The sequence below is a fragment of the Athene noctua genome, chromosome 1 (genome assembly GCF_965140245.1).
Source record: "Athene noctua chromosome 1, bAthNoc1.hap1.1, whole genome shotgun sequence".
NCBI classification, from domain to species: Eukaryota; Metazoa; Chordata; class Aves; order Strigiformes; family Strigidae; genus Athene; species Athene noctua.
In genome coordinates this window covers 312,611-331,091 of record NC_134037.1, presented here as the reverse complement: position 1 = coordinate 331,091, position 18,481 = coordinate 312,611, and the positions used below count along the sequence as shown (strand labels likewise).

At 66.3% G+C, this 18,481-nt stretch overlaps 1 protein-coding gene, 1 long non-coding RNA gene and 4 other non-coding genes across 6 annotated transcripts; 2 read left to right on the top strand and 4 right to left on the bottom strand.

The window, feature by feature from the left end:
• Nucleotides 1-554: 554 nt before the first annotated feature.
• On the bottom strand, nt 555-3,744 carry LOC141967064 (uncharacterized). Its single transcript, XR_012634650.1, has 3 exons — nt 3,688-3,744; nt 1,622-1,778; nt 555-1,119 (listed from the first exon to the last, which is right to left on the bottom strand). It is a non-coding gene; the product is annotated as an uncharacterized LOC141967064 (long non-coding RNA).
• LOC141956618 (U1 spliceosomal RNA) lies at nt 1,614-1,777 on the top strand. The gene has a single exon (XR_012632989.1). It is a non-coding gene; the product is annotated as a U1 spliceosomal RNA (small nuclear RNA).
• LOC141956607 (U1 spliceosomal RNA) lies at nt 3,659-3,822 on the bottom strand. The gene has a single exon (XR_012632978.1). It is a non-coding gene; the product is annotated as a U1 spliceosomal RNA (small nuclear RNA).
• Nucleotides 3,823-8,411: 4,589 nt separating this feature from the next.
• LOC141956596 (U1 spliceosomal RNA) lies at nt 8,412-8,575 on the top strand. The gene has a single exon (XR_012632967.1). It is a non-coding gene; the product is annotated as a U1 spliceosomal RNA (small nuclear RNA).
• Nucleotides 8,576-10,457: 1,882 nt separating this feature from the next.
• LOC141956585 (U1 spliceosomal RNA) lies at nt 10,458-10,621 on the bottom strand. The gene has a single exon (XR_012632956.1). It is a non-coding gene; the product is annotated as a U1 spliceosomal RNA (small nuclear RNA).
• Nucleotides 10,622-11,433: 812 nt separating this feature from the next.
• EIF2B4 (eukaryotic translation initiation factor 2B subunit delta) lies at nt 11,434-18,439 on the bottom strand. The gene is made up of 13 exons (XM_074895147.1): nt 18,361-18,439; nt 18,240-18,274; nt 18,025-18,163; nt 17,483-17,692; nt 17,269-17,351; nt 16,973-17,064; nt 16,510-16,624; nt 15,480-15,556; nt 15,193-15,295; nt 13,979-14,106; nt 12,588-12,768; nt 12,319-12,499; nt 11,434-11,680 (listed from the first exon to the last, which is right to left on the bottom strand). Exons 1-13 carry the CDS (start codon nt 18,383-18,385, stop codon nt 11,481-11,483), a joined length of 1,569 nt encoding a protein of 522 aa, XP_074751248.1. The 5' UTR covers nt 18,386-18,439; the 3' UTR covers nt 11,434-11,480.
• Between the last annotated feature and the right edge of the window lie 42 nt (nt 18,440-18,481).

Genomic DNA, 18,481 nt, shown 5'->3' with positions numbered 1-18,481 from the left:
CGGCAGCGCCGGGGCCGGGGGCTCCCCGCAGCTCGGCCGCGGCAGCGCCTTTGGCCGGACGCTCCCGGCGCGGCCCCGCACGGTCACGGCTCACGGAACACGAACGTCCCCCAGCGCGGCCGGGCTCGGGCCGGGGCCGGGGCCGCCTGGGTGCTCTCTCTGCGCCCGCCCGCTGCTCCGGGGCTCTCGGGCGCTGCGGGAGGAAGGCTCACGGTCCTCCTCGCCCTGCGCTGCTCCTCGGGGCCCGCGCGGACCCTCCCGCACAATTTCTCGAACCCCGCGAGCGGTTCCCGCTGGTTCACCGCCTCTGCCCCACCCAAACCCACCCGCGGTCGGTTCCTCCCGCCCCGCCCGTCCCCTACAGACGCTGAACTCGCGAGCACCCAGCCGCTTTCTTATCTGGGCTGAATATTGCAGTTCTTGGTACGTCCCCGGGGAGAGCTGCCCCGGGGCCGGCGGGACCGGGAGCAATACTCGGAAATCGGGAGAAGTCGCCGTAAGTAACGCCGGTGCCGCCCGGGGACCGTTCCCTCGGGTCGGCGGCGAGGGACGGGGGTTTGCGCGCACACAGACCGCACACGTTCATCACGGTCCCTGCGGAGGGGGTCTGGGGGGGAGGAGTTCCCGGGGTTCGTCTGCGCAGTCCCAGCACCGCAGGGAAGGGAGAGTTGAGGGTCTGGGGTGGGTGAGAGGACGAGTCCGGGGTCTTCCTCACGGCGTCGGCTCTGCAGAGCGTGGGCTGTGAGGTCCAGGGCTCTCGTTCCTCCACCGGCGAGACCCCCTCAGACGGCACCGCTGTGCGCTGGTGCGCGAGGGCCCCTCACCTCAGCTCGCCCAAGCGCCCGCCGAGGGCTTGGAGTTACCTGGGGAGCGTTCGGTGCTGTGGAGACAAAGGAGTCCGGGAAACGGGGGAGTCTCTGGGAAGAAAACAGAAGCAAAACGTCCCTGCACCGCGGTTTAGTCTGGATCAGGACCGGGGGGGCTGAGCCCTGTCGGCACCTGGGATTGATCCCTGATAACCCGGCGTGACGGGGCGGGAACCCGGCCGTGGCGAGGGCTGCCCGGGGCAACGAGGGGGCTGGCGCTGGACTGTCCGTGCGTCCTTCCAGCAGCCGCGTCCTGTCGGTTAAACCGGTGAGAGCGTGAATATTCACCGATTATTAACAAGATCTTAATAAAGACCCTTCAAGAGCTTCCGGCTTTACAGGCGCGGGCGCAACTGGGGGCAGGGTCTGGGCAGGGTCCCTCTGCGGCAGAACCGAGGGCGGAGGAGTCGAGCCCTGGGCCCGGGCCCGCCTCGGCCAAGAACGAACGAGCAGCGCGCGGCGACCGGCGGCGGCTGCGGGAGGAGCGCTGCGGGCCCGCGGGAGGGGCGGGGCCTCGCTGGGGCCCGGGGGCGTGTCCATGCAGATGAGCGGCCGCGCGGCACGACGGGACGGACCCCGCGCCCGCCCGGCGGCGGGTCCGGGCGGTGCCGGTCGGTGCGCGGGGCCGCGCGGGGCGGGTCCGGGTCGGGGTGTCGGGGTGCGGGGCGGTGCGTGTGCGTGTGCGGGGTGTCCGTGCGCTGTGCGTGTGTCGGTGCGGGTGCGGGGTGCCGGGGCGCGGGGCGGGTCATACTTACCTGGCAGGGGAGACACCATGATCAGGCAGGTGGTTTTCCCAGGGCGAGGCTCATCCCCTGCACTCCGGGTGTGCTGACCCCTGCGATTTCCCCAAATGCGGGAAACTCGACTGCATAATTTGTGGTAGTGGGGGACTGCGTTCGCGCTCTCCCCTGGCTCTTCCGTCCCAAAAGCAGAGAGAGAATTCCTTCGTCTCGCCGTTACCGTCTCCTCTCCCCGCTCCCGGCAGGTCCCCGCTCTCTGCGGTCACCACAACAGGTTTTCCCCCCGTTCCCAGTCTCCGCGTTTGGAACTGTCGGTCCCTGCGGGCTCCTCCCCACAGCCCGTCCCTCCGGTCGGGCCCGTCCCGGGCCGGCGGCAGAGCGGGAGGTGGAGCCGCGGGCGCTCCCCGAGGGGCACCGGGACGGGCTCGGGCACCCGCCACCCCCTCACAGAGTCCCGGAATCCTCTGGGTTGGAAAAGCCCTTGCAGCTCCCCCAGCCCGACCACGACCCTCCCCCTGACCGTTCCCAACTCCCCCAGATCCCTCAGCGCTGGCTCAGCCCGACTCTTCAACCCCTCCAGGGATCCCGGGGACTCCCCCCTGCCCTGGGCAGCCCATTCCAACGCCCCACAGCCCCTTCTGCACAGAAATCCTTCCTCAGAGCCAGCCTGACCCTGCCCTGGGCAGCTTGAGGCCATTCCCTCGGGGCCTGGCGCTGGGGCCTTGGCTCCAGAGACTCATCCCCCCTCTCTGCCCCCTCCTGGCAGGGAGTTGCAGAGGGCCAGGAGGTCTCCCCTCAGCCTCCTCTGCTCCAGACTGAACCCCCCCAGTTCCCCCAGCCGCTCCCCAGCAGACCTGTGCTCCAGACCCTGCCCCAGCTCCGTTGCCCTTCTCTGGCCACGCTCGAGTCATTCAATGGCCTTTTTGGGGTGAGGGGCCCAGAACTGAACCCAGGAATCGAGGGGCAGCCTCCCCAGTGCCGAGCCCAGGGCTCAGATCCCTTCCCTGTCCCTGCTGGCCACGCCAGTGCTGACACAAGCCAGGATGCCATTGCCCTCCTTGGCCCCCTGGGCACACTCTGGCTCATTCTCACCCCCCAGCCCCTCTCTGACCGGCAGCTCTCCAGCCACTCCTCCCCAGGCCTGTAGCCCTGCCGGGGGTTGTTGTGGCCCAAGGGCAGCCCCCGGCATTTGCCCTCAGTGAAACTCCCCCAGTTGGGCTCAGCCCATGGCTCCAGCCTGCCCGGGTCTCTCTGCAGCCTCCCCACCCTCGAGCAGACCAACACTCCCACCCAGCTGGGTGTCAGCTGCAAACCGACTGAGGGTGCCCTCGATCCCCTCGTCCAGATCATCAATAAAGATGTTAACCGGGAGCGGCCCCAGCACCCAGCCCTGGGGTTCCCACTCGTGACCGGCTGCCAACTGGATTTAACTCCCTTCACCACAACTCCGGGCCCGGCCACCAGACGGTTTTTTACCCAGCGAAGCGTGTGCCCATCCAAGCCTCGAGCAGGCAGTTTCGCCAGGAGAATGCTGTGGGAAACGGTGTCAAAGTGACTTAGTGAAGTCAAGGTGAACAACATCCACAGCCTGTCCCTCATCAGTAAGCAGGTCGCCCTGTCACACACCAGGTTTGCCAGGCAGGCCCTGCCGCTCATAACCCGCTGACCGGGCCTGACCGCCTGGCTGTCCGTTGTACGACATTTGACGGCACCGAGATGTCCTGCTCCGTGACCGTCCTGGCACCGAGGGCACACGGACAGGGCTGGAGTTTCCTGGATCCTCCTTCCTGCCTCTTGCGGATCCGTGTCCCATTTGCCCCCCTCGGGTCCAGCGGGACCTCCCCAGTCAGCCACGGCTCCAGGTAAACCACGGGCAGCGGCTTGGCGAGCGCATCTGCCGGCGCCCTCAGCACCCCCGGGCGGAACCGGCCGGACCCGCGGGCTGCGCGACCCCCGGGGGGGCTGGGAGCTGCCGGGAGCCGAGAGAGCGGGCAGCGAGGAGAGAAAGGACAAGTTGGGGTAATTCTTGGTCTGCTTTTGGGACGGAAGAGCCAGGGGAGAGCGCGAACGCAGTCCCCCACTACCACAAATTATGCAGTCGAGTTTCCCGCATTTGGGGAAATCGCAGGGGTCAGCACACCCGGAGTGCAGGGGATGAGCCTCGCCCTGGGAAAACCACCTGCCTGATCATGGTGTCTCCCCTGCCAGGTAAGTATGACCCGCCCCGCGCCCCGGCACCCCGCACCCGCACCGACACACGCACAGCGCACGGACACCCCGCACACGCACACGCACCGCCCCGCACCCCGACACCCCGACCCGGACCCGCCCCGCGCGGCCCCGCGCACCGACCGGCACCGCCCGGACCCGCCGCCGGGCGGGCGCGGGGTCCGTCCCGTCGTGCCGCGCGGCCGCTCATCTGCATGGACACGCCCCCGGGCCCCAGCGAGGCCCCGCCCCTCCCGCGGGCCCGCAGCGCTCCTCCCGCAGCCGCCGCCGGTCGCCGCGCGCTGCTCGTTCGTTCTTGGCCGAGGCGGGCCCGGGCCCAGGGCTCGACTCCTCCGCCCTCGGTTCTGCCGCCGCAGCCCCGCCGGGGCCTCCGCAGACGGTCTTTGAGCACCTGCAGCCTGTTAATTAAACCCCCAGGACAATGTCTGTCCGTCCATCACTCCGCTATTAACAACACCCTGATCAAGGCTCTTCCCGGGGCTCGTTCCCTTCCGGCTCTTCCCTCCCGTCCCTCGGTGTCACGTTGGCGGCGCCCGCTCGCGGGGGCTCCCCGGCGCGCCCGGCCCTTTGGCGCGCGACGCCCAGGGCTCCTGCCGCCGCGCCCGCCGGCGCCTCCCGCGCTCCGGGGTGAGTCCCGCCGGCCCCGGGGACTTGTGGTCCTTCAGCCGAGGCCGCTGGTCCCCGGCAACTTCCGCGGCCACAGAGGGCAAGTCCCGGCTCCCGCCCGGCGGCCCAAGGCAGGGTCGGTGCGGCCCAGGGTCTGTCGGTGCCGCTCGGGACTGAGGCCCGGGGAGCACCGAACGCCTCCGTGTCTTCCCGTCGCCGCCGCCCAGGTGAGCACCTCCGACACGCACCAGCCCCGCGTTTCCTTTCGGCCTCCCCTGACACGGACTCACCGACAAAAGCCCTTTTTTGCCTGACCCAGCGCCGGCCGGTGTCGGCTGCAGCCGAGCTCCGGCCTTTACCGTTTCCCCCCGGGCGTGCCCCGGGGCTCTGTGACCCTCCCGCGGCCTCGTCCCGCCCAGCCCCGCGGGGAGGCCCCTGCTCGGTCCGGCCGCTCTCCCGCGTGGCTCGGGACGCCCTGGGATGGCCCCGGCATCGCCGGCTCCTTCCTGGGATTTTGTAGGTGGCCCTCGGCCCCCCCGAGCCCTGGCAGTGGATGCCCCGGGACGCTGCTCGGGGCTCCCCACGCCGCGGAGGTGAGAGGGCTCCAAACAACGAATTCCTGACAATTATCAGGGATGTCTGGAAGCTTCGCTTGCGCTTTGCTTCGTTTGTTTCTCAAGGACTCCTGAGCCTCAGGTGGTTCCTGAGGTCCCTTTGTCTGTTTGGGTGGGATCGAAACGCTCGTCAGGCTCCCGACGGAAAAATCCCTGGGAGGAGACCCGGGGCCTTCAGCGGGCACTTGGGCAACCCCTGGAATGGGAAAAGTCCGATAAGGGGGGGCTGGAACAGAGACACAGGGACCCTGTTCCGGGGAGGGCGATTCTGCTGGTTTAGGCAGGAGGCACCTGGGCTTCACTGCACCGCGCCTGCTCTGAGAGCTCAGCTGATAGAGGACTCCCCCAGACCGGGGGCATCTCTGGGTCTGGTTCATGGACAGCCCCGAGTTGGGGCGGCCCCTCGGGGAGCGGCCGCAGCTCACAGAAAGCGCCTCTAGATACGATCTGACGCACAACGCAAAGAGGTTTTGTGGTTTTCCGGGAGCTTTCAGCTCTCAGTTCATCACCAGTTTTCAAAACCCCACTGGGTTCCCCAGTTCCCGCTGGTTCTACCCGTTCCATTCCAAGCCCTCGTCGGACACCGCTGCCCACTGACGCAGCCTTTCCTCGTCACGGTTACTCGTCTTCTGAACAACCTTCATCATAATTCACTTCCAGACTCCTGAGAAAACACTCAAAATGTTCTGTTTAACAGATATTTAATCTATGTCGAGCTTTTCACAACCGAGCCTTTCTAAGTGGCTTAAACTGTCAGTTGTGTTCCTAGAGCACCTGCACTCTGTTAATTAAACCTATAAAACAATATCTATTTATTAATTATTCCTGCTAGTAATAATATCCTAAGAGAAAACAGTTTTCTAAAGCTTGTTCCTTTTCCATCAGCTAGCGACCGCTGTGAGGAAGACCCCGGACTTCTCCCCTCGCCCCCACCAGACCCTCACTCCCCTTTCCCTGCGTGTGCCGGGACCGGGCAAACGAACCCCGGGAACTCCTGTCAGGTATCGGAAATCAAGTATGTAAAATTGGGTGTCGGAAGCGTGGGGAAGGCAGAAGAGCAAACCAGTGAGAGGTCTGCGAAGCGCACATTTCCCTTGACACCGAGCGCCCAGAACAAACACAGCACCCGAGGTCCAGGGATTTGTGTTCGATGTGGCGCCAAGGGAGACCGCGAGGGGGGTGCAGGCCGTGCCGTCCCATTCTGTCCCTTCAAGGACAGACTTATCTCCTGTTCTGCTTGATTCCCTTGAAATGTGATTTTTTGTAGCAACCCGCCAGCCCTGTGCCTCATCCTCCCTTCCTTCCCACACAACCCAGCCGCACCTATCATACCAAGTCGACCTTGCTTCCCGTTCTCCCTCTTTTTTCCCACAAAAACCAGCCGTACCCCTAGGCACCATGAACCTAATTATGTATTAATGACAGGATAATGATTTGCCTCCAGTCCCACCCACTCACCATACCTACTACAACAAATAGTACCCCACGTTTGCACCTAACTCGGAGGGACCATGATCCGACACCAACTCGGAGGGACGGATCGAGGGGTTCGTGCTCTCCCCCCCGCAGGACGCCTTTGGGTAAGATTCCCTCTTACGCCGAGTGACCCCCGGGAGCTGTGCGTGTGCGACTGCCATCCTTTGGTTTTGCGTAGGGCTGTAGGGCCAGCCTGCAGTGTGTGCATTTCTCGAAGGCGATCTTAAAGATTCCCTAAGCGTTGCACGAAGAATAAACCGTGCTGTTCGCGAACCCGGCGGCTCCTCTTGGATGCGACCAGAGCGACAGCGACCGGGCTGCCGGGGCTGGCTCAGACCGACAGTCCCGGTCTCAAGGGGCAAACCCGTGAAGGGGCAAGTCCAGCCGCCCCCAGCCCCTCTGATCTCTGAGGCGCGGCTGGAACGCGAGGGGATTTATCTCTGACCGAATTTATCTCTTACCCTGAACGCAACAAGTCCTCCCCCCCAGACCCCCCTCCGCAGGGACCGTGATGAACGTGTGCGGTCTGTGTGCGCGCAAACCCCCGTCCCTCGCCGCCGACCCGAGGGAACGGTCCCCGGGCGGCACCGGCGTTACTTACGGCGACTTCTCCCGATTTCCGAGTATTGCTCCCGGTCCCGCCGGCCCCGGGGCAGCTCTCCCCGGGGACGTACCAAGAACTGCAATATTCAGCCCAGATAAGAAAGCGGCTGGGTGCTCGCGAGTTCAGCGTCTGTAGGGGACGGGCGGGGCGGGAGGAACCGACCGCGGGTGGGTTTGGGTGGGGCAGAGGCGGTGAACCAGCGGGAACCGCTCGCGGGGTTCGAGAAATTGTGCGGGAGGGTCCGCGCGGGCCCCGAGGAGCAGCGCAGGGCGAGGAGGACCGTGAGCCTTCCTCCCGCAGCGCCCGAGAGCCCCGGAGCAGCGGGCGGGCGCAGAGAGAGCACCCAGGCGGCCCCGGCCCCGGCCCGAGCCCGGCCGCGCTGGGGGACGTTCGTGTTCCGTGAGCCGTGACCGTGCGGGGCCGCGCCGGGAGCGTCCGGCCAAAGGCGCTGCCGCGGCCGAGCTGCGGGGAGCCCCCGGCCCCGGCGCTGCCGGTGACAGCCGCCCGCTTCCCGGTGAAACCTCCCGGCGGAGCCGGTTCCTCGGTCCCGGCGGTTCGCTTCCGCGGGGCCCCGGTTCGGCTCGGCCGCCCTTTGTTCCGGTGGCACCGGGAACCTCCGCCGGGGGCATGGCGCGTCCCCCCGCGTCCATCGCCGGGCCCGGGGGGCGGCCGGGACGGCACCTTCCCGCCGGGGCCGGGCGCTCGTCCCCGGGACTCGCCGCCGCCAGCGGCAGCGCCGGGAGCGCCCGTCCCCGCGGGGGGGGGCCGGGGGTGCGGCCGTCGCAGCCTCCCGTCCGCGGGGAGCCGGGCCCGGTGCCGGCGGAGGCCGGTGCCCGCGGGCCGGGGCGGGTCTGGGTCGGCGCAGCCGGTGCGGGCGGGGCCGTCGGTCAGAGCGGGGCCGGTCCCGGGGCGGGGCGGGGCGGGAGGGAGCGGAGGCCCCGCCCCCCTCGGGGCTGCGGCGGTACCGCCCCGCCCCCTGACCCGCCCCCCGCCCCGCCCCGCCCCGCCCCAGGCGCCGGTGCAGGGCCGCAGAGAGGCGGGGCTATAGGCAGCCCGGGGGCGTGTCCATGCAGATGAGCGGCCGCGCGGCACGACGGGACGGACCCCGCGCCCGCCCGGCGGCGGGTCCGGGCGGTGCCGGTCGGTGCGCGGGGCCGCGCGGGGCGGGTCCGGGTCGGGGTGTCGGGGTGCGGGGCGGTGCGGGTGCGTGTGCGGGGTGTCCGTGCGCTGTGCGTGTGTCGGTGCGGGTGCGGGGTGCCGGGGCGCGGGGCGGGTCATACTTACCTGGCAGGGGAGACACCATGATCAGGCAGGTGGTTTTCCCAGGGCGAGGCTCATCCCCTGCACTCCGGGTGTGCTGACCCCTGCGATTTCCCCAAATGCGGGAAACTCGACTGCATAATTTGTGGTAGTGGGGGACTGCGTTCGCGCTCTCCCCTGGCTCTTCCGTCCCAAAAACAGACCAAGAATTACCCCAGCTTGTCCTTTCTCTCCTCGCTGCCCGCTCTCTCGGCTCCCGGCAGCTCCCAGCCCCCCCGGGGGTCGCGCAGCCCGCGGGTCCGGCCGGTTCCGCCCGGGGGTGCTGAGGGCGCCGGCAGATGCGCTCGCCAAGCCGCTGCCCGTGGTTTACCTGGAGCCGTGGCTGACTGGGGAGGTCCCGCTGGACCCGAGGGGGGCAAATGGGACACGGATCCGCAAGAGGCAGGAAGGAGGATCCAGGAAACTCCAGCCCTGTCCGTGTGCCCTCGGTGCCAGGACGGTCACGGAGCAGGACATCTCGGTGCCGTCAAATGTCGTACAACGGACAGCCAGGGGGTCAGGCCCGGTCAGCGGGTTATGAGCGGCAGGGCCTGCCTGGCAAACCTGGTGTGTGACAGGGCGACCTGCTTACTGATGAGGGACAGGCTGTGGATGTTGTTCACCTTGACTTCACTAAGGCCTTTGACACCGTTTCCCACAGCATTCTCCTGGCGAAACTGCCTGCTCGAGGCTTGGATGGGCACACGCTTCGCTGGGTAAAAAACCGTCTGGTGGCCGGGCCCGGAGTTGTGGTGAAGGGAGTTAAATCCAGTTGGCAGCCGGTCACGAGTGGGAACCCCAGGGCTGGGTGCTGGGGCCGCTCCCGGTTAACATCTTTATTGATGATCTGGACGAGGGGATCGAGGGCACCCTCAGTCGGTTTGCAGCTGACACCCAGCTGGGTGGGAGTGTTGGTCTGCTCGAGGGTGGGGAGGCTGCAGAGAGACCCGGGCAGGCTGGAGCCATGGGCTGAGCCCAACTGGGGGAGTTTCACTGAGGGCAAATGCCGGGGGCTGCCCTTGGGCCACAACAACCCCCAGCAGGGCTACAGGCCTGGGGAGGAGTGGCTGGAGAGCTGCCGGTCAGAGAGGGGCTGGGGGGGGTAAGAATGAGCCAGAGTGTGCCCAGGGGGCCAAGGAGGGCAACGGCATCCTGGCTTGTGTCAGCACTGGCGTGGCCAGCAGGGCCAGGGAAGGGATCTGAGCCCTGGGCTCGGCACTGGGGAGGCCGCCCCTCGATTCCTGGGTTCAGTTCTGGGCCCCTCACCCCAAAAAGGCCATTGAATGACTCGAGCGTGGCCAGAGAAGGGCAACGGAGCTGGGGCAGGGTCTGGAGCACAGGTCTGCTGGGGAGCGGCTGGGGGAACTGGGGGGGTTCAGTCTGGAGCAGAGGAGGCTGAGGGGAGACCTCCTGGCCCTCTGCAACTCCCTGCCAGGAGGGGGCAGAGAGGGGGGATGAGTCTCTGGAGCCAAGGCCCCAGCGCCAGGCCCCGAGGGAATGGCCTCAAGCTGCCCAGGGCAGGGTCAGGCTGGCTCTGAGGAAGGATTTCTGTGCAGAAGGGGCTGTGGGGCGTTGGAATGGGCTGCCCAGGGCAGGGGGGAGTCCCCGGGATCCCTGGAGGGGTTGAAGAGTCGGGCTGAGCCAGCGCTGAGGGATCTGGGGGAGTTGGGAACGGTCAGGGGGAGGGTCGTGGTCGGGCTGGGGGAGCTGCAAGGGCTTTTCCAACCCAGAGGATTCCGGGACTCTGTGAGGGGGTGGCGGGTGCCCGAGCCCGTCCCGGTGCCCCTCGGGGAGCGCCCGCGGCTCCACCTCCCGCTCTGCCGCCGGCCCGGGACGGACCCGACCGGAGGGACGGGCTGTGGGGAGGAGCCCGCAGGGACCGACAGTTCCAAACGCGGAGACGGGGAACGGGGGGAAAACCTGTTGTGGTGACCGCAGAGAGCGGGGACCTGCCGGCAGCGGGGAGAGGACAAGGTAAGGGCGAGACGAAGGAATTCTCTCTCTGCTTTTGGGACGGAAGAGCCAGGGGAGAGCGCGAACGCAGTCCCCCACTACCACAAATTATGCAGTCGAGTTTCCCGCATTTGGGGAAATCGCAGGGGTCAGCACACCCGGAGTGCAGGGGATGAGCCTCGCCCTGGGAAAACCACCTGCCTGATCATGGTGTCTCCCCTGCCAGGTAAGTATGACCCGCCCCGCGCCCCGGCACCCCGCACCCGCACCGACACACGCACAGCGCACGGACACCCCGCACACGCACCCGCACCGCCCCGCACCCCGACACCCCGACCCGGACCCGCCCCGCGCGGCCCCGCGCACCGACCGGCACCGCCCGGACCCGCCGCCGGGCGGGCGCGGGGTCCGTCCCGTCGTGCCGCGCGGCCGCTCATCTGCATGGACACGCCCCCGGTCTCTCAGCGGCGCTGGGGCAGCGGCGGCTCATCCGCGTAGCCCCTCCCATCCCGCCAGGCCCCGCCCCGCTGTCCCGGGGCTCCCGCGGTCCCACTCACGGTCGCGGGGCCGCCCCGGCCCCTTTCCCCGGGGAGGGGGGTGGCACCGCCCGCTCCCGGTCCTTTCCCCCGCGGGCCGGCCTCGGCGCGGGGCTCCGCGCTCCCCCGCTGCGGGCAGGGACCCCAGTTCCCCGGCCGCCTCTCCCACCCCCCCGGGGGCAGCAGGGTCCCGCCGTGCTCCGGGCCCCCGGTACCGCCCGGCGGGGGCTCCAGACCCGCCGCTGCCACCGTCCGCCCTGCCCAGGGCAGCAGGTACAGGCGAGAGCCGGGAATAAAACCACCTTTTGGGGGGGGGGGGCAGAGGCCCGCGTACAGCTGCCCCCTCCCCGCCGGGAAGGCACCGGGCAGGGAGCACACCCAGCTCCCGGCTACCCCTGCTGGGACGCGGCTCAGCCCCACTGCTCGCACAGCGGAAAAGGGGGGGAACGCTGCAAAAGGAGGGGGGACACCCCCTCTCCCAGGGCCACAGTGCAGGAGGCAAATGAAGGGTACGGCAGGGTCCGGGTGGTTTATTAGTGTCCCCGCCGCCACCTCTCCTACTGATCCACGCTCTTGACCCGCAGGACGACAGGCACGGAGGTGCAGGGGATCATGCCCAGGTCTGTGATGACCAGGTCCACCAGGTCGGGCGGCGTCACATCGTAGACCAGGTTGAGGAGGCGCAGGGACTTGTTCTGAGCCCAGCCGCCGAGCTGGGCCTGACCCTTCCGCAGCACGATCAGGTCGTCGGGGTCATCTGCGGAGAGAGGAGCGGGGGGCCTCAGGGGGAGGGACAGCACCTTGCCCTGCCCACCCCCCGCAGCCCCTCGCCCCCCTCAGGCATTTTTATTTTAGGGAAACACCGACAAATGCTCAGAGCTCCTGCTCCGAGCGACGCTTTTCATGATCTTGTTCCATCAAAGCGCCTTTCCTTCCTTAATACTGTTCAACTGTGAACGCAGAAACAGGGGAGAAACAAAACTCTTACGTTAGAGGGAGTAAATTGTCAAACAAGATTTCAGGCTTAAAAGAAAAATAAAAAAATACAAACATTAAGTGCTCTGCACTAGCAGTGAGAATGTAAAGGGAAAGATCTCTCTTGACTTCTACTGTAGTAGCCAGAACACCCACAAAAATTGTGCTGAAGAGTTGAAAACCAAAACAAAACTTCAGGTAATATTTTGGATTGCAGAATGTGGATAAACTCAATGTTCAAACAAAAATCTGGTAAAATGCCCTTTGGAAACTTAATGTTTGGGAAAAAAAAAAAAAAGACGTTTTTGGTTGGACTGAGTGATCTTAAAGTTATTTTCCAATGTAGATGATTCTGGGATGGCAGGGCCGGGCAGCCCGGCCAGAGGTCCCAAGGTGGGAGGAAGAGGAGAGCGGCCGTACCCAGCTCGTTGGAGACAAAAGAGTCCGTCTGCACCCGCTCGCAGAACTTGTAGGTCTCGCAGCACACCAGGACGGGCACGTTGTAGGCCTTGGAGACCAGCGCGATCTGGGACGTCCCCACCCGGGACATGACGGAGCCGTTGGCCAGGAGCGCGTGGGCTCCCAGCAGCACTTTGGACACCTGGCAGGGAGGCGCAGGGACCCGTCAGCACCGTTGAGCAGACTGCAGCCTCCCCCCGCCCGCGGCGCAGCCCGGCCCCGCTCCTCACCTCCGGCAGCACGTAGGAGATGGCGTTGATCATTACGTAGGTGCAGTGGATGCCCCTGCGCACCAGCCGGCGCAGCGTCTCCCGGCCCTCCAGCCGCGGCCGGCTGTCCACCACGATCACGCGGAAGGCCCGGCCCTTCTTCACGTGGGCGTCGCTCAGCGTGCGGTTCACCAGGGAAGAGCTGACCCGCGCCGTGAGGGGCTGCCCCGTCCCGTCCCACCCCGACAGCGTCGCCCGGGAAAACCTCCCTCGGCGCAGGCTCCCGCACGGGACCCCCCAGGGCAGGTTTCCTGGGGTCTCTCCAGGGGACGGCCCTGCCGTGGTGGGTCCCCCGGCACAGCCAGCCCAGAGGGAGCGACGCCCCTGGCCCAGTGACCCCCCTGGCCGGCTCTGGGGAGCCGATACCCACCCCCTCGCTGCCCCTCCTGCCACACGCACCCCAGAGCCCCCTCTCCCTGGCTGCAGATGGAAGTGCTCCCCCAGCGCTCTCTGGAAGCAGCACTGACCCCCCCCTGCCCGTCGCCACAGCGCAGGGCCCCCCCTCCAGTTCCTCTCCAAGTTTCCGTCTCGACGCTCCGGCCCTGCTCCCTCCTCCGCCCAGCACCCACGAGGCTCATCACAGCGGGACTCTGCTTTGCCACGGCAGCCTCAGGCTCCTCTTCCCACCTCTACCTTCTGGGACACAGGCTCTCGAAGGAAGAACGAGCCTCCAGATTTTTGGTTCCCGACATCTGCCTTTGCTGCAGTTTGTTTAAAACGCCTGTAAACAGCCACGGCTGCTCTGTGCGTGCCCTGTATCGCAGCAGCAGTGAATCTGGGTTTATCAAACACGTAACTCTGGGCAGGTGCAGAGGACAGTGCCCTGACCGGGAACAGCAAAGTCCTAGGCAAGCCTTGGGCGCTGGCCTTGCTTCAGGCCTCTGTCAGGCACCTCCCAGCCCAGGCAGGGCGCTGCCGGCGGGTCTGGGGCCGCTGAGTGGAAAGGGTGGGCAGCGCCAACTCGGGCATTCATAAAACCGAGTCTAAGGCACTAACACCACTACATTCATCAGGGCGGGCTGTAGGACTACTTGGTCAGCTCCTCCCGTTCGTTCTTGTCACGAGTCCAAGCGGTGCCCTCGCCAGACAGCAAGCATGGGCCCCAGGGCCAGGCTTCGCTCTGTCCTGACACCTCACACCCCCACCACGGTCCTGCACCGACACACCAGCTCCCCACCGCAGCCAAGGTCAGACCAGCACCCCTGGATTATTTCCAGTTGCTGGACCCAGCGCCACAGCCCCTCCTGCCCCCTCAGGGAGCACTGACCTTCCCACCCGTCAAAACCCTTTGCCAGAGCTTCCCCCGTTCACTCAACCGTCTCCTTCCCCGCCCGCCCCGGCTCTCCTCTTACCATCCGTACACCAGGATCACGTCGTTGTCGTTGATCTTCTCAAAGGCCGACCTGGAAATGGCTTCAGCTGCCAGAAGAATCTTCTCCCGCAGATATTTGTCAATCGTGTCCTGCAGCTTCTCCTTTGCCTGGGGAGACAGTGCCACCACGTACAGCAGGGCCCGGCCACGGACAGCCCGCTGTAGGAGAGCTTTAAATGTAACCTCTGGTGTATCTGAAATAGGTTTTAAGGCCCAGTGAAACGTGCTCAGGACCGAGTGACCCTGTAACTTTCCCAGGGCAGCCGGAACACTGCTCAACAGACCTGGAGAGTGTCCTCAGCCTGCTGCTTGTGTAGTCCCAGCCCAGGGCGGGTTTAAATCCCAGCCGGGCTAATCCTACCCAGCGGGTTTAACGAAGGACGGTTCATTGACTGAACGCGGGGTTTGCCAGATTAAGAGAATTCAGCACATTGAAACCGCTCGCTCTGCCCAAGCTCTGAACAGAACATCTCCAAGTCTGTCTCGGAATTGTGCGAGATGAAAACTGGCGGGAGGAAGAGGAAGGAGATGATGACCCCGAAGATGACCCTGAGGCTGCAGCAAGGATTGGAACAGAGCTGAAGCTGGGGAATAAAATGGACTTTAGGAATCGGTGAAGAACGAAGAGCCGAGAGTCGGTGGGAACCCCCGAGACGTTTGTAGTGCCGGCTGTTGTGTACCGCCACCTCTGGAGAAGGTGTTTCTGTCAGCCACGGCCCCGCCCTGAGGCGCCGCCCCAGAGACACCCCCAGCCCGGTGGAGCCTTCACTGACATTGTCCTCCGCAGCCTGGCAGGGCCATGGGCCAGCGGAGAGCCCATCCCTGCTCCCAACCAGCCCGTTTGCCGAATGCCACCTGCTCCTAGATGGGGGCTCTGTGGGACACTCGAGGCCATTCCTGCCCTGCCACAAGCCTCCCAGCAGGCCACGGTGCCTCACCACGCGTTCGAGCTGCCATCGGGCCCTCCCAGCTCTGCCTGTTATCTCCTCTGCACCTCCTGGGCCATGCACTCTGGTCATCCCACAGAGATTTTCCTGCTCACTCTTCAGCCTCACTGAGCCCAGAAGCTGTGGGGGTCCTCTGACGTGTACCCCCCCACCCTGCCCTTCACTCCACAGCCCACAGGCTCCTGTGGAGCTTTTTGTAGCTGAACACTGGGACAACTGGAGCCTGCTCTCTTGGGAGCCCACTCACCTCCTCCTCTCTCAGCGTGTCGGGGAGGCAGGAAATCTCCTTCTTGAGGAACTTGATGGCGTTGCCCATGCTGGCTGAAAGGGGCCGGCACTGGTTCAGGAAGCTGCAGAGAGGAAACGGGTTTAGCTCCAGAAGAGCGGGGAAGGCAAAAGCAAGGATGCAGCTGGGCTGGGGATGACAGGACCCAGAGCCCAAGAAGTCTGGACGGACACCACCCCACAGAGGCGACTGACAGACCACGCTCTGCGGAGCTTCAGTCCCTCTGCTCTGCCCCCGGGAGCCCTCACCTGATGTGTGGCTTCAGCTTGGCCACCAGGTCCCGCGACAGCTCCTCATTGGGGGGAGTGGAGTAATCCCGGATCAGCTGCAACAAGGACGACGAGAACGTGAGCTCGGGGCACCAGCCCCTCCAGGCCAGGCACTGCACAGGACCACCTCACCCAGGAGGCTGCAGGCCAGGCCCGAGCAGGCACAGCATGGCCTGACACGCTCCCACAGGTGTAGAAGAATTTTAAATACAAACTCTGGTGTGTTTGAAATAGATTTGAAGGCCCAGTGAAACGTGCTCAGGACCGAGCGACCCTGTAACTTTCCCAGGGCAGCCGGAACGCTGCTCAACCTGGAGAGTGTCCTCAGCCTGCTGCTTGTGTAGTCCCAGCCCAGGGTGGGTTTAAATCCCAGCCGGGCTAATCCTACCCAGCGGGTTTAACGAAGGACGGTTCATTGACTGAACGCGGGGTTTGCCAGATTAAGAGAATTCAGCACATTGAAACCGCTCGCTCTGCCCAAGCTCTGAACAGAACATCCCCAAGTCTGTCTCGGAATTGTGCGAGATGAAAACTGGCGGGAGGAAGGAGATGATGACCCCGAAGATGACCCTGAGGCTGCAGCAAGGATTGGAACAGAGCGGTGAGAACCGGCAGAAGCTGGGGAATAAAATGGACTTTGGGAATCCGTGAAGAACGAAGAGCTGAGAGTCGGTGGGAACCCCCGAGACGTTTGTAGTGCCGACTGTTGTGTACAGCCACCTCTGGAGAAGGTGTTTCTGTCAGCCACGGCCCCACCCCAAGGTGCCGGCCCAGCTCCGGGTGGTCCCTAAAGCGGCCCAGAGACACCCCCCGCCCAGTGGATCCTTTAACAAAGGGGAGGCCAAGGGGGGCTCCAGGAAATCGAATCTGCAGTGGCAGTGCCAGAACACGATCCCAGCAGGACCCAGCCCCGGGCATGGCCAGAAGGAAGAGGCTGCAGATGACTGAGCACAGATACAGGCAGGGCGGGATGCCTGTGCCTGGTGGGCACGGGCAGGGGCTCCCGTACCTGTTTGAAGACTTCCAGCAAGGCGATGCAGCGGGCGTTAGAGCCGTTGATGATGCCCTGGGAGTACTGGAGGCCGAGGCGCACCACGGCCGGGTGAATGACTGTGGAGGGGATGCTGCGGGGACAAAGGTGACAGACAGAGCTGTCGGTGCTGGCTCTCTGCAGCCCAGGAACAGCCCTGGGGACACCCAAGGGACAGCCCGAGGAGGGGGCTGTCAGTCGGCCCCTGCTCCTCTGGTGACCCTGGTGACTGGAGGAGCCAGGGTGACCCCACAGCCTGAGGGCAGCTCTCCTCACCCCGCATGCAGAGCACCTGGCCGCCGCTCCTCAGAGCGAGCAATGGAGTTCCTCACCCACCCCCACACAGGACCAGGACACCCCTTTGCTATGGCCATTTTGCAGCCAGGCCAGACGAAGCAGAGACAAACAATTGCCAGGGGCCTGGGCTGGGGAGGCCACATACCTCATCTGCTGTGTCAGCGGCTTCTTCCGGCTGTACTGGTGCAAGTGGGAGAACAAGTTGACCTTGGTGCCGTAGTCCTGCCTCAGAGGTACCTGCAGCCGGCGTGTCGATGACAGCTCACCCCAGGCTGCCACACAGTGCCACTTGCCCCAGCGTCACCAGTCACCCCCAGCCCTCTCTTGTGGCACACCAGGGTCCCCTCCGCCCAACGAAGAGGGGGCCCCAAACCCCCACAGGCGCAGCCCGACCCCCCCAGCACGCCTGGCCTGAAGCACACAGCCCAGCCCCTCTCACACCTGCTGCCGCTCCAGCTTCTTGGCCAGTTTCCTCTGGGCAGCGGGATCGTCCACCTGCACATGCTCCGGCAGCCGCTTCACCACTGTGAGGAGGGTGGGGTGAGGTGGTACCGCCCCGGCGCAGCCCCCGGCCCCACCATGCTGCCCCCAGCCTGCGCAAAGGATAGGACGGGCACCCCCCCATCCTCCGCACCCTGGGGGACCACGGCTTTACCAGACTGAGGCTCGGTGGGGGTCAGCCTGGGCTTGGCTGTTGCGGCTGCCTGGCCCAGCTCTGCCTTCTTGGCCTGCTTCTGGGCCCGCTCGGCCTCCTGCTTGGCGCGGCGCTCCGCTCGCAGCTCGGCTTTGCTCTTGCCCCCTGCGGGCTTCTCGCCATCGTTGGGGCCGTCAGCCGAGGCCGGGGGGGACGCGGGGTGAGCGGCGGCTGCAGGAGATGGAAGGGGGAAGTCTGCGTCCAGCCCCTCCTCTGCACAAAGCTCAGTCCCTGGGGGCTGCCGGGGTTAACCCCCCCTTCTGCAGCACCCCGCCACCCCGGCGCGGGACCACCAGGCCGGCCTCTCCACACCCTGGGCCCTGCGAGAACGCGGGGCCCCGAGGGGCAGGGCCGGGGCGCAGAGAGCTGGGACACCCCGGAGGTCCCGCTGCGGCCTCCCCCCGCCGAGGGTGCTCCCGGCTCCGGGCCGTTCCAGCCTGGGAGGCCACCGGGGGCCTCGCCAGGCTCGGGGGCTGCCCGGGGGGTGGAAGGGGGCTGCTCACCCCGCGCCTGCCCTGGCTCCGAAGGTGTCCCCGGCTCCGCGGGCTCGGCCGCCGGCCCCTTCTCGCTCCTCTTCTTCTTCTTCTGCTGCTTCTTCTCCTTCCGCAGCTGCAGCTTCTCCTCCCGGGAGAGCTCCGGGTTCTGCGGGCACAGACCCGTCAGCAGCCCCCGCTCCCCGCGGTCCGGCCCCGCGCCGCCGCCCCCCGGCCCAGCTCACCTGCGGCCCCACCGCGGCTGCCTCGGGGCCCGCACCTGTAACCAGGAGGGAGAAACGTGAGAGGGGCCGGGGCGAGGCCGCAGGCGGTACCGCGGGGCCCCGGCCCCGGCCCCGCACTCACCGCCCGGCGCCGCCCGCTCCGCCATGGCGCCCGCCCGCAGCGCCCCCTGCCGGCCAGAGGGCGGGTACCGCCCGCGGGGCGTGCCTGCGCTGCCGTGACGTCATGGCCCGGCGCCGTCACC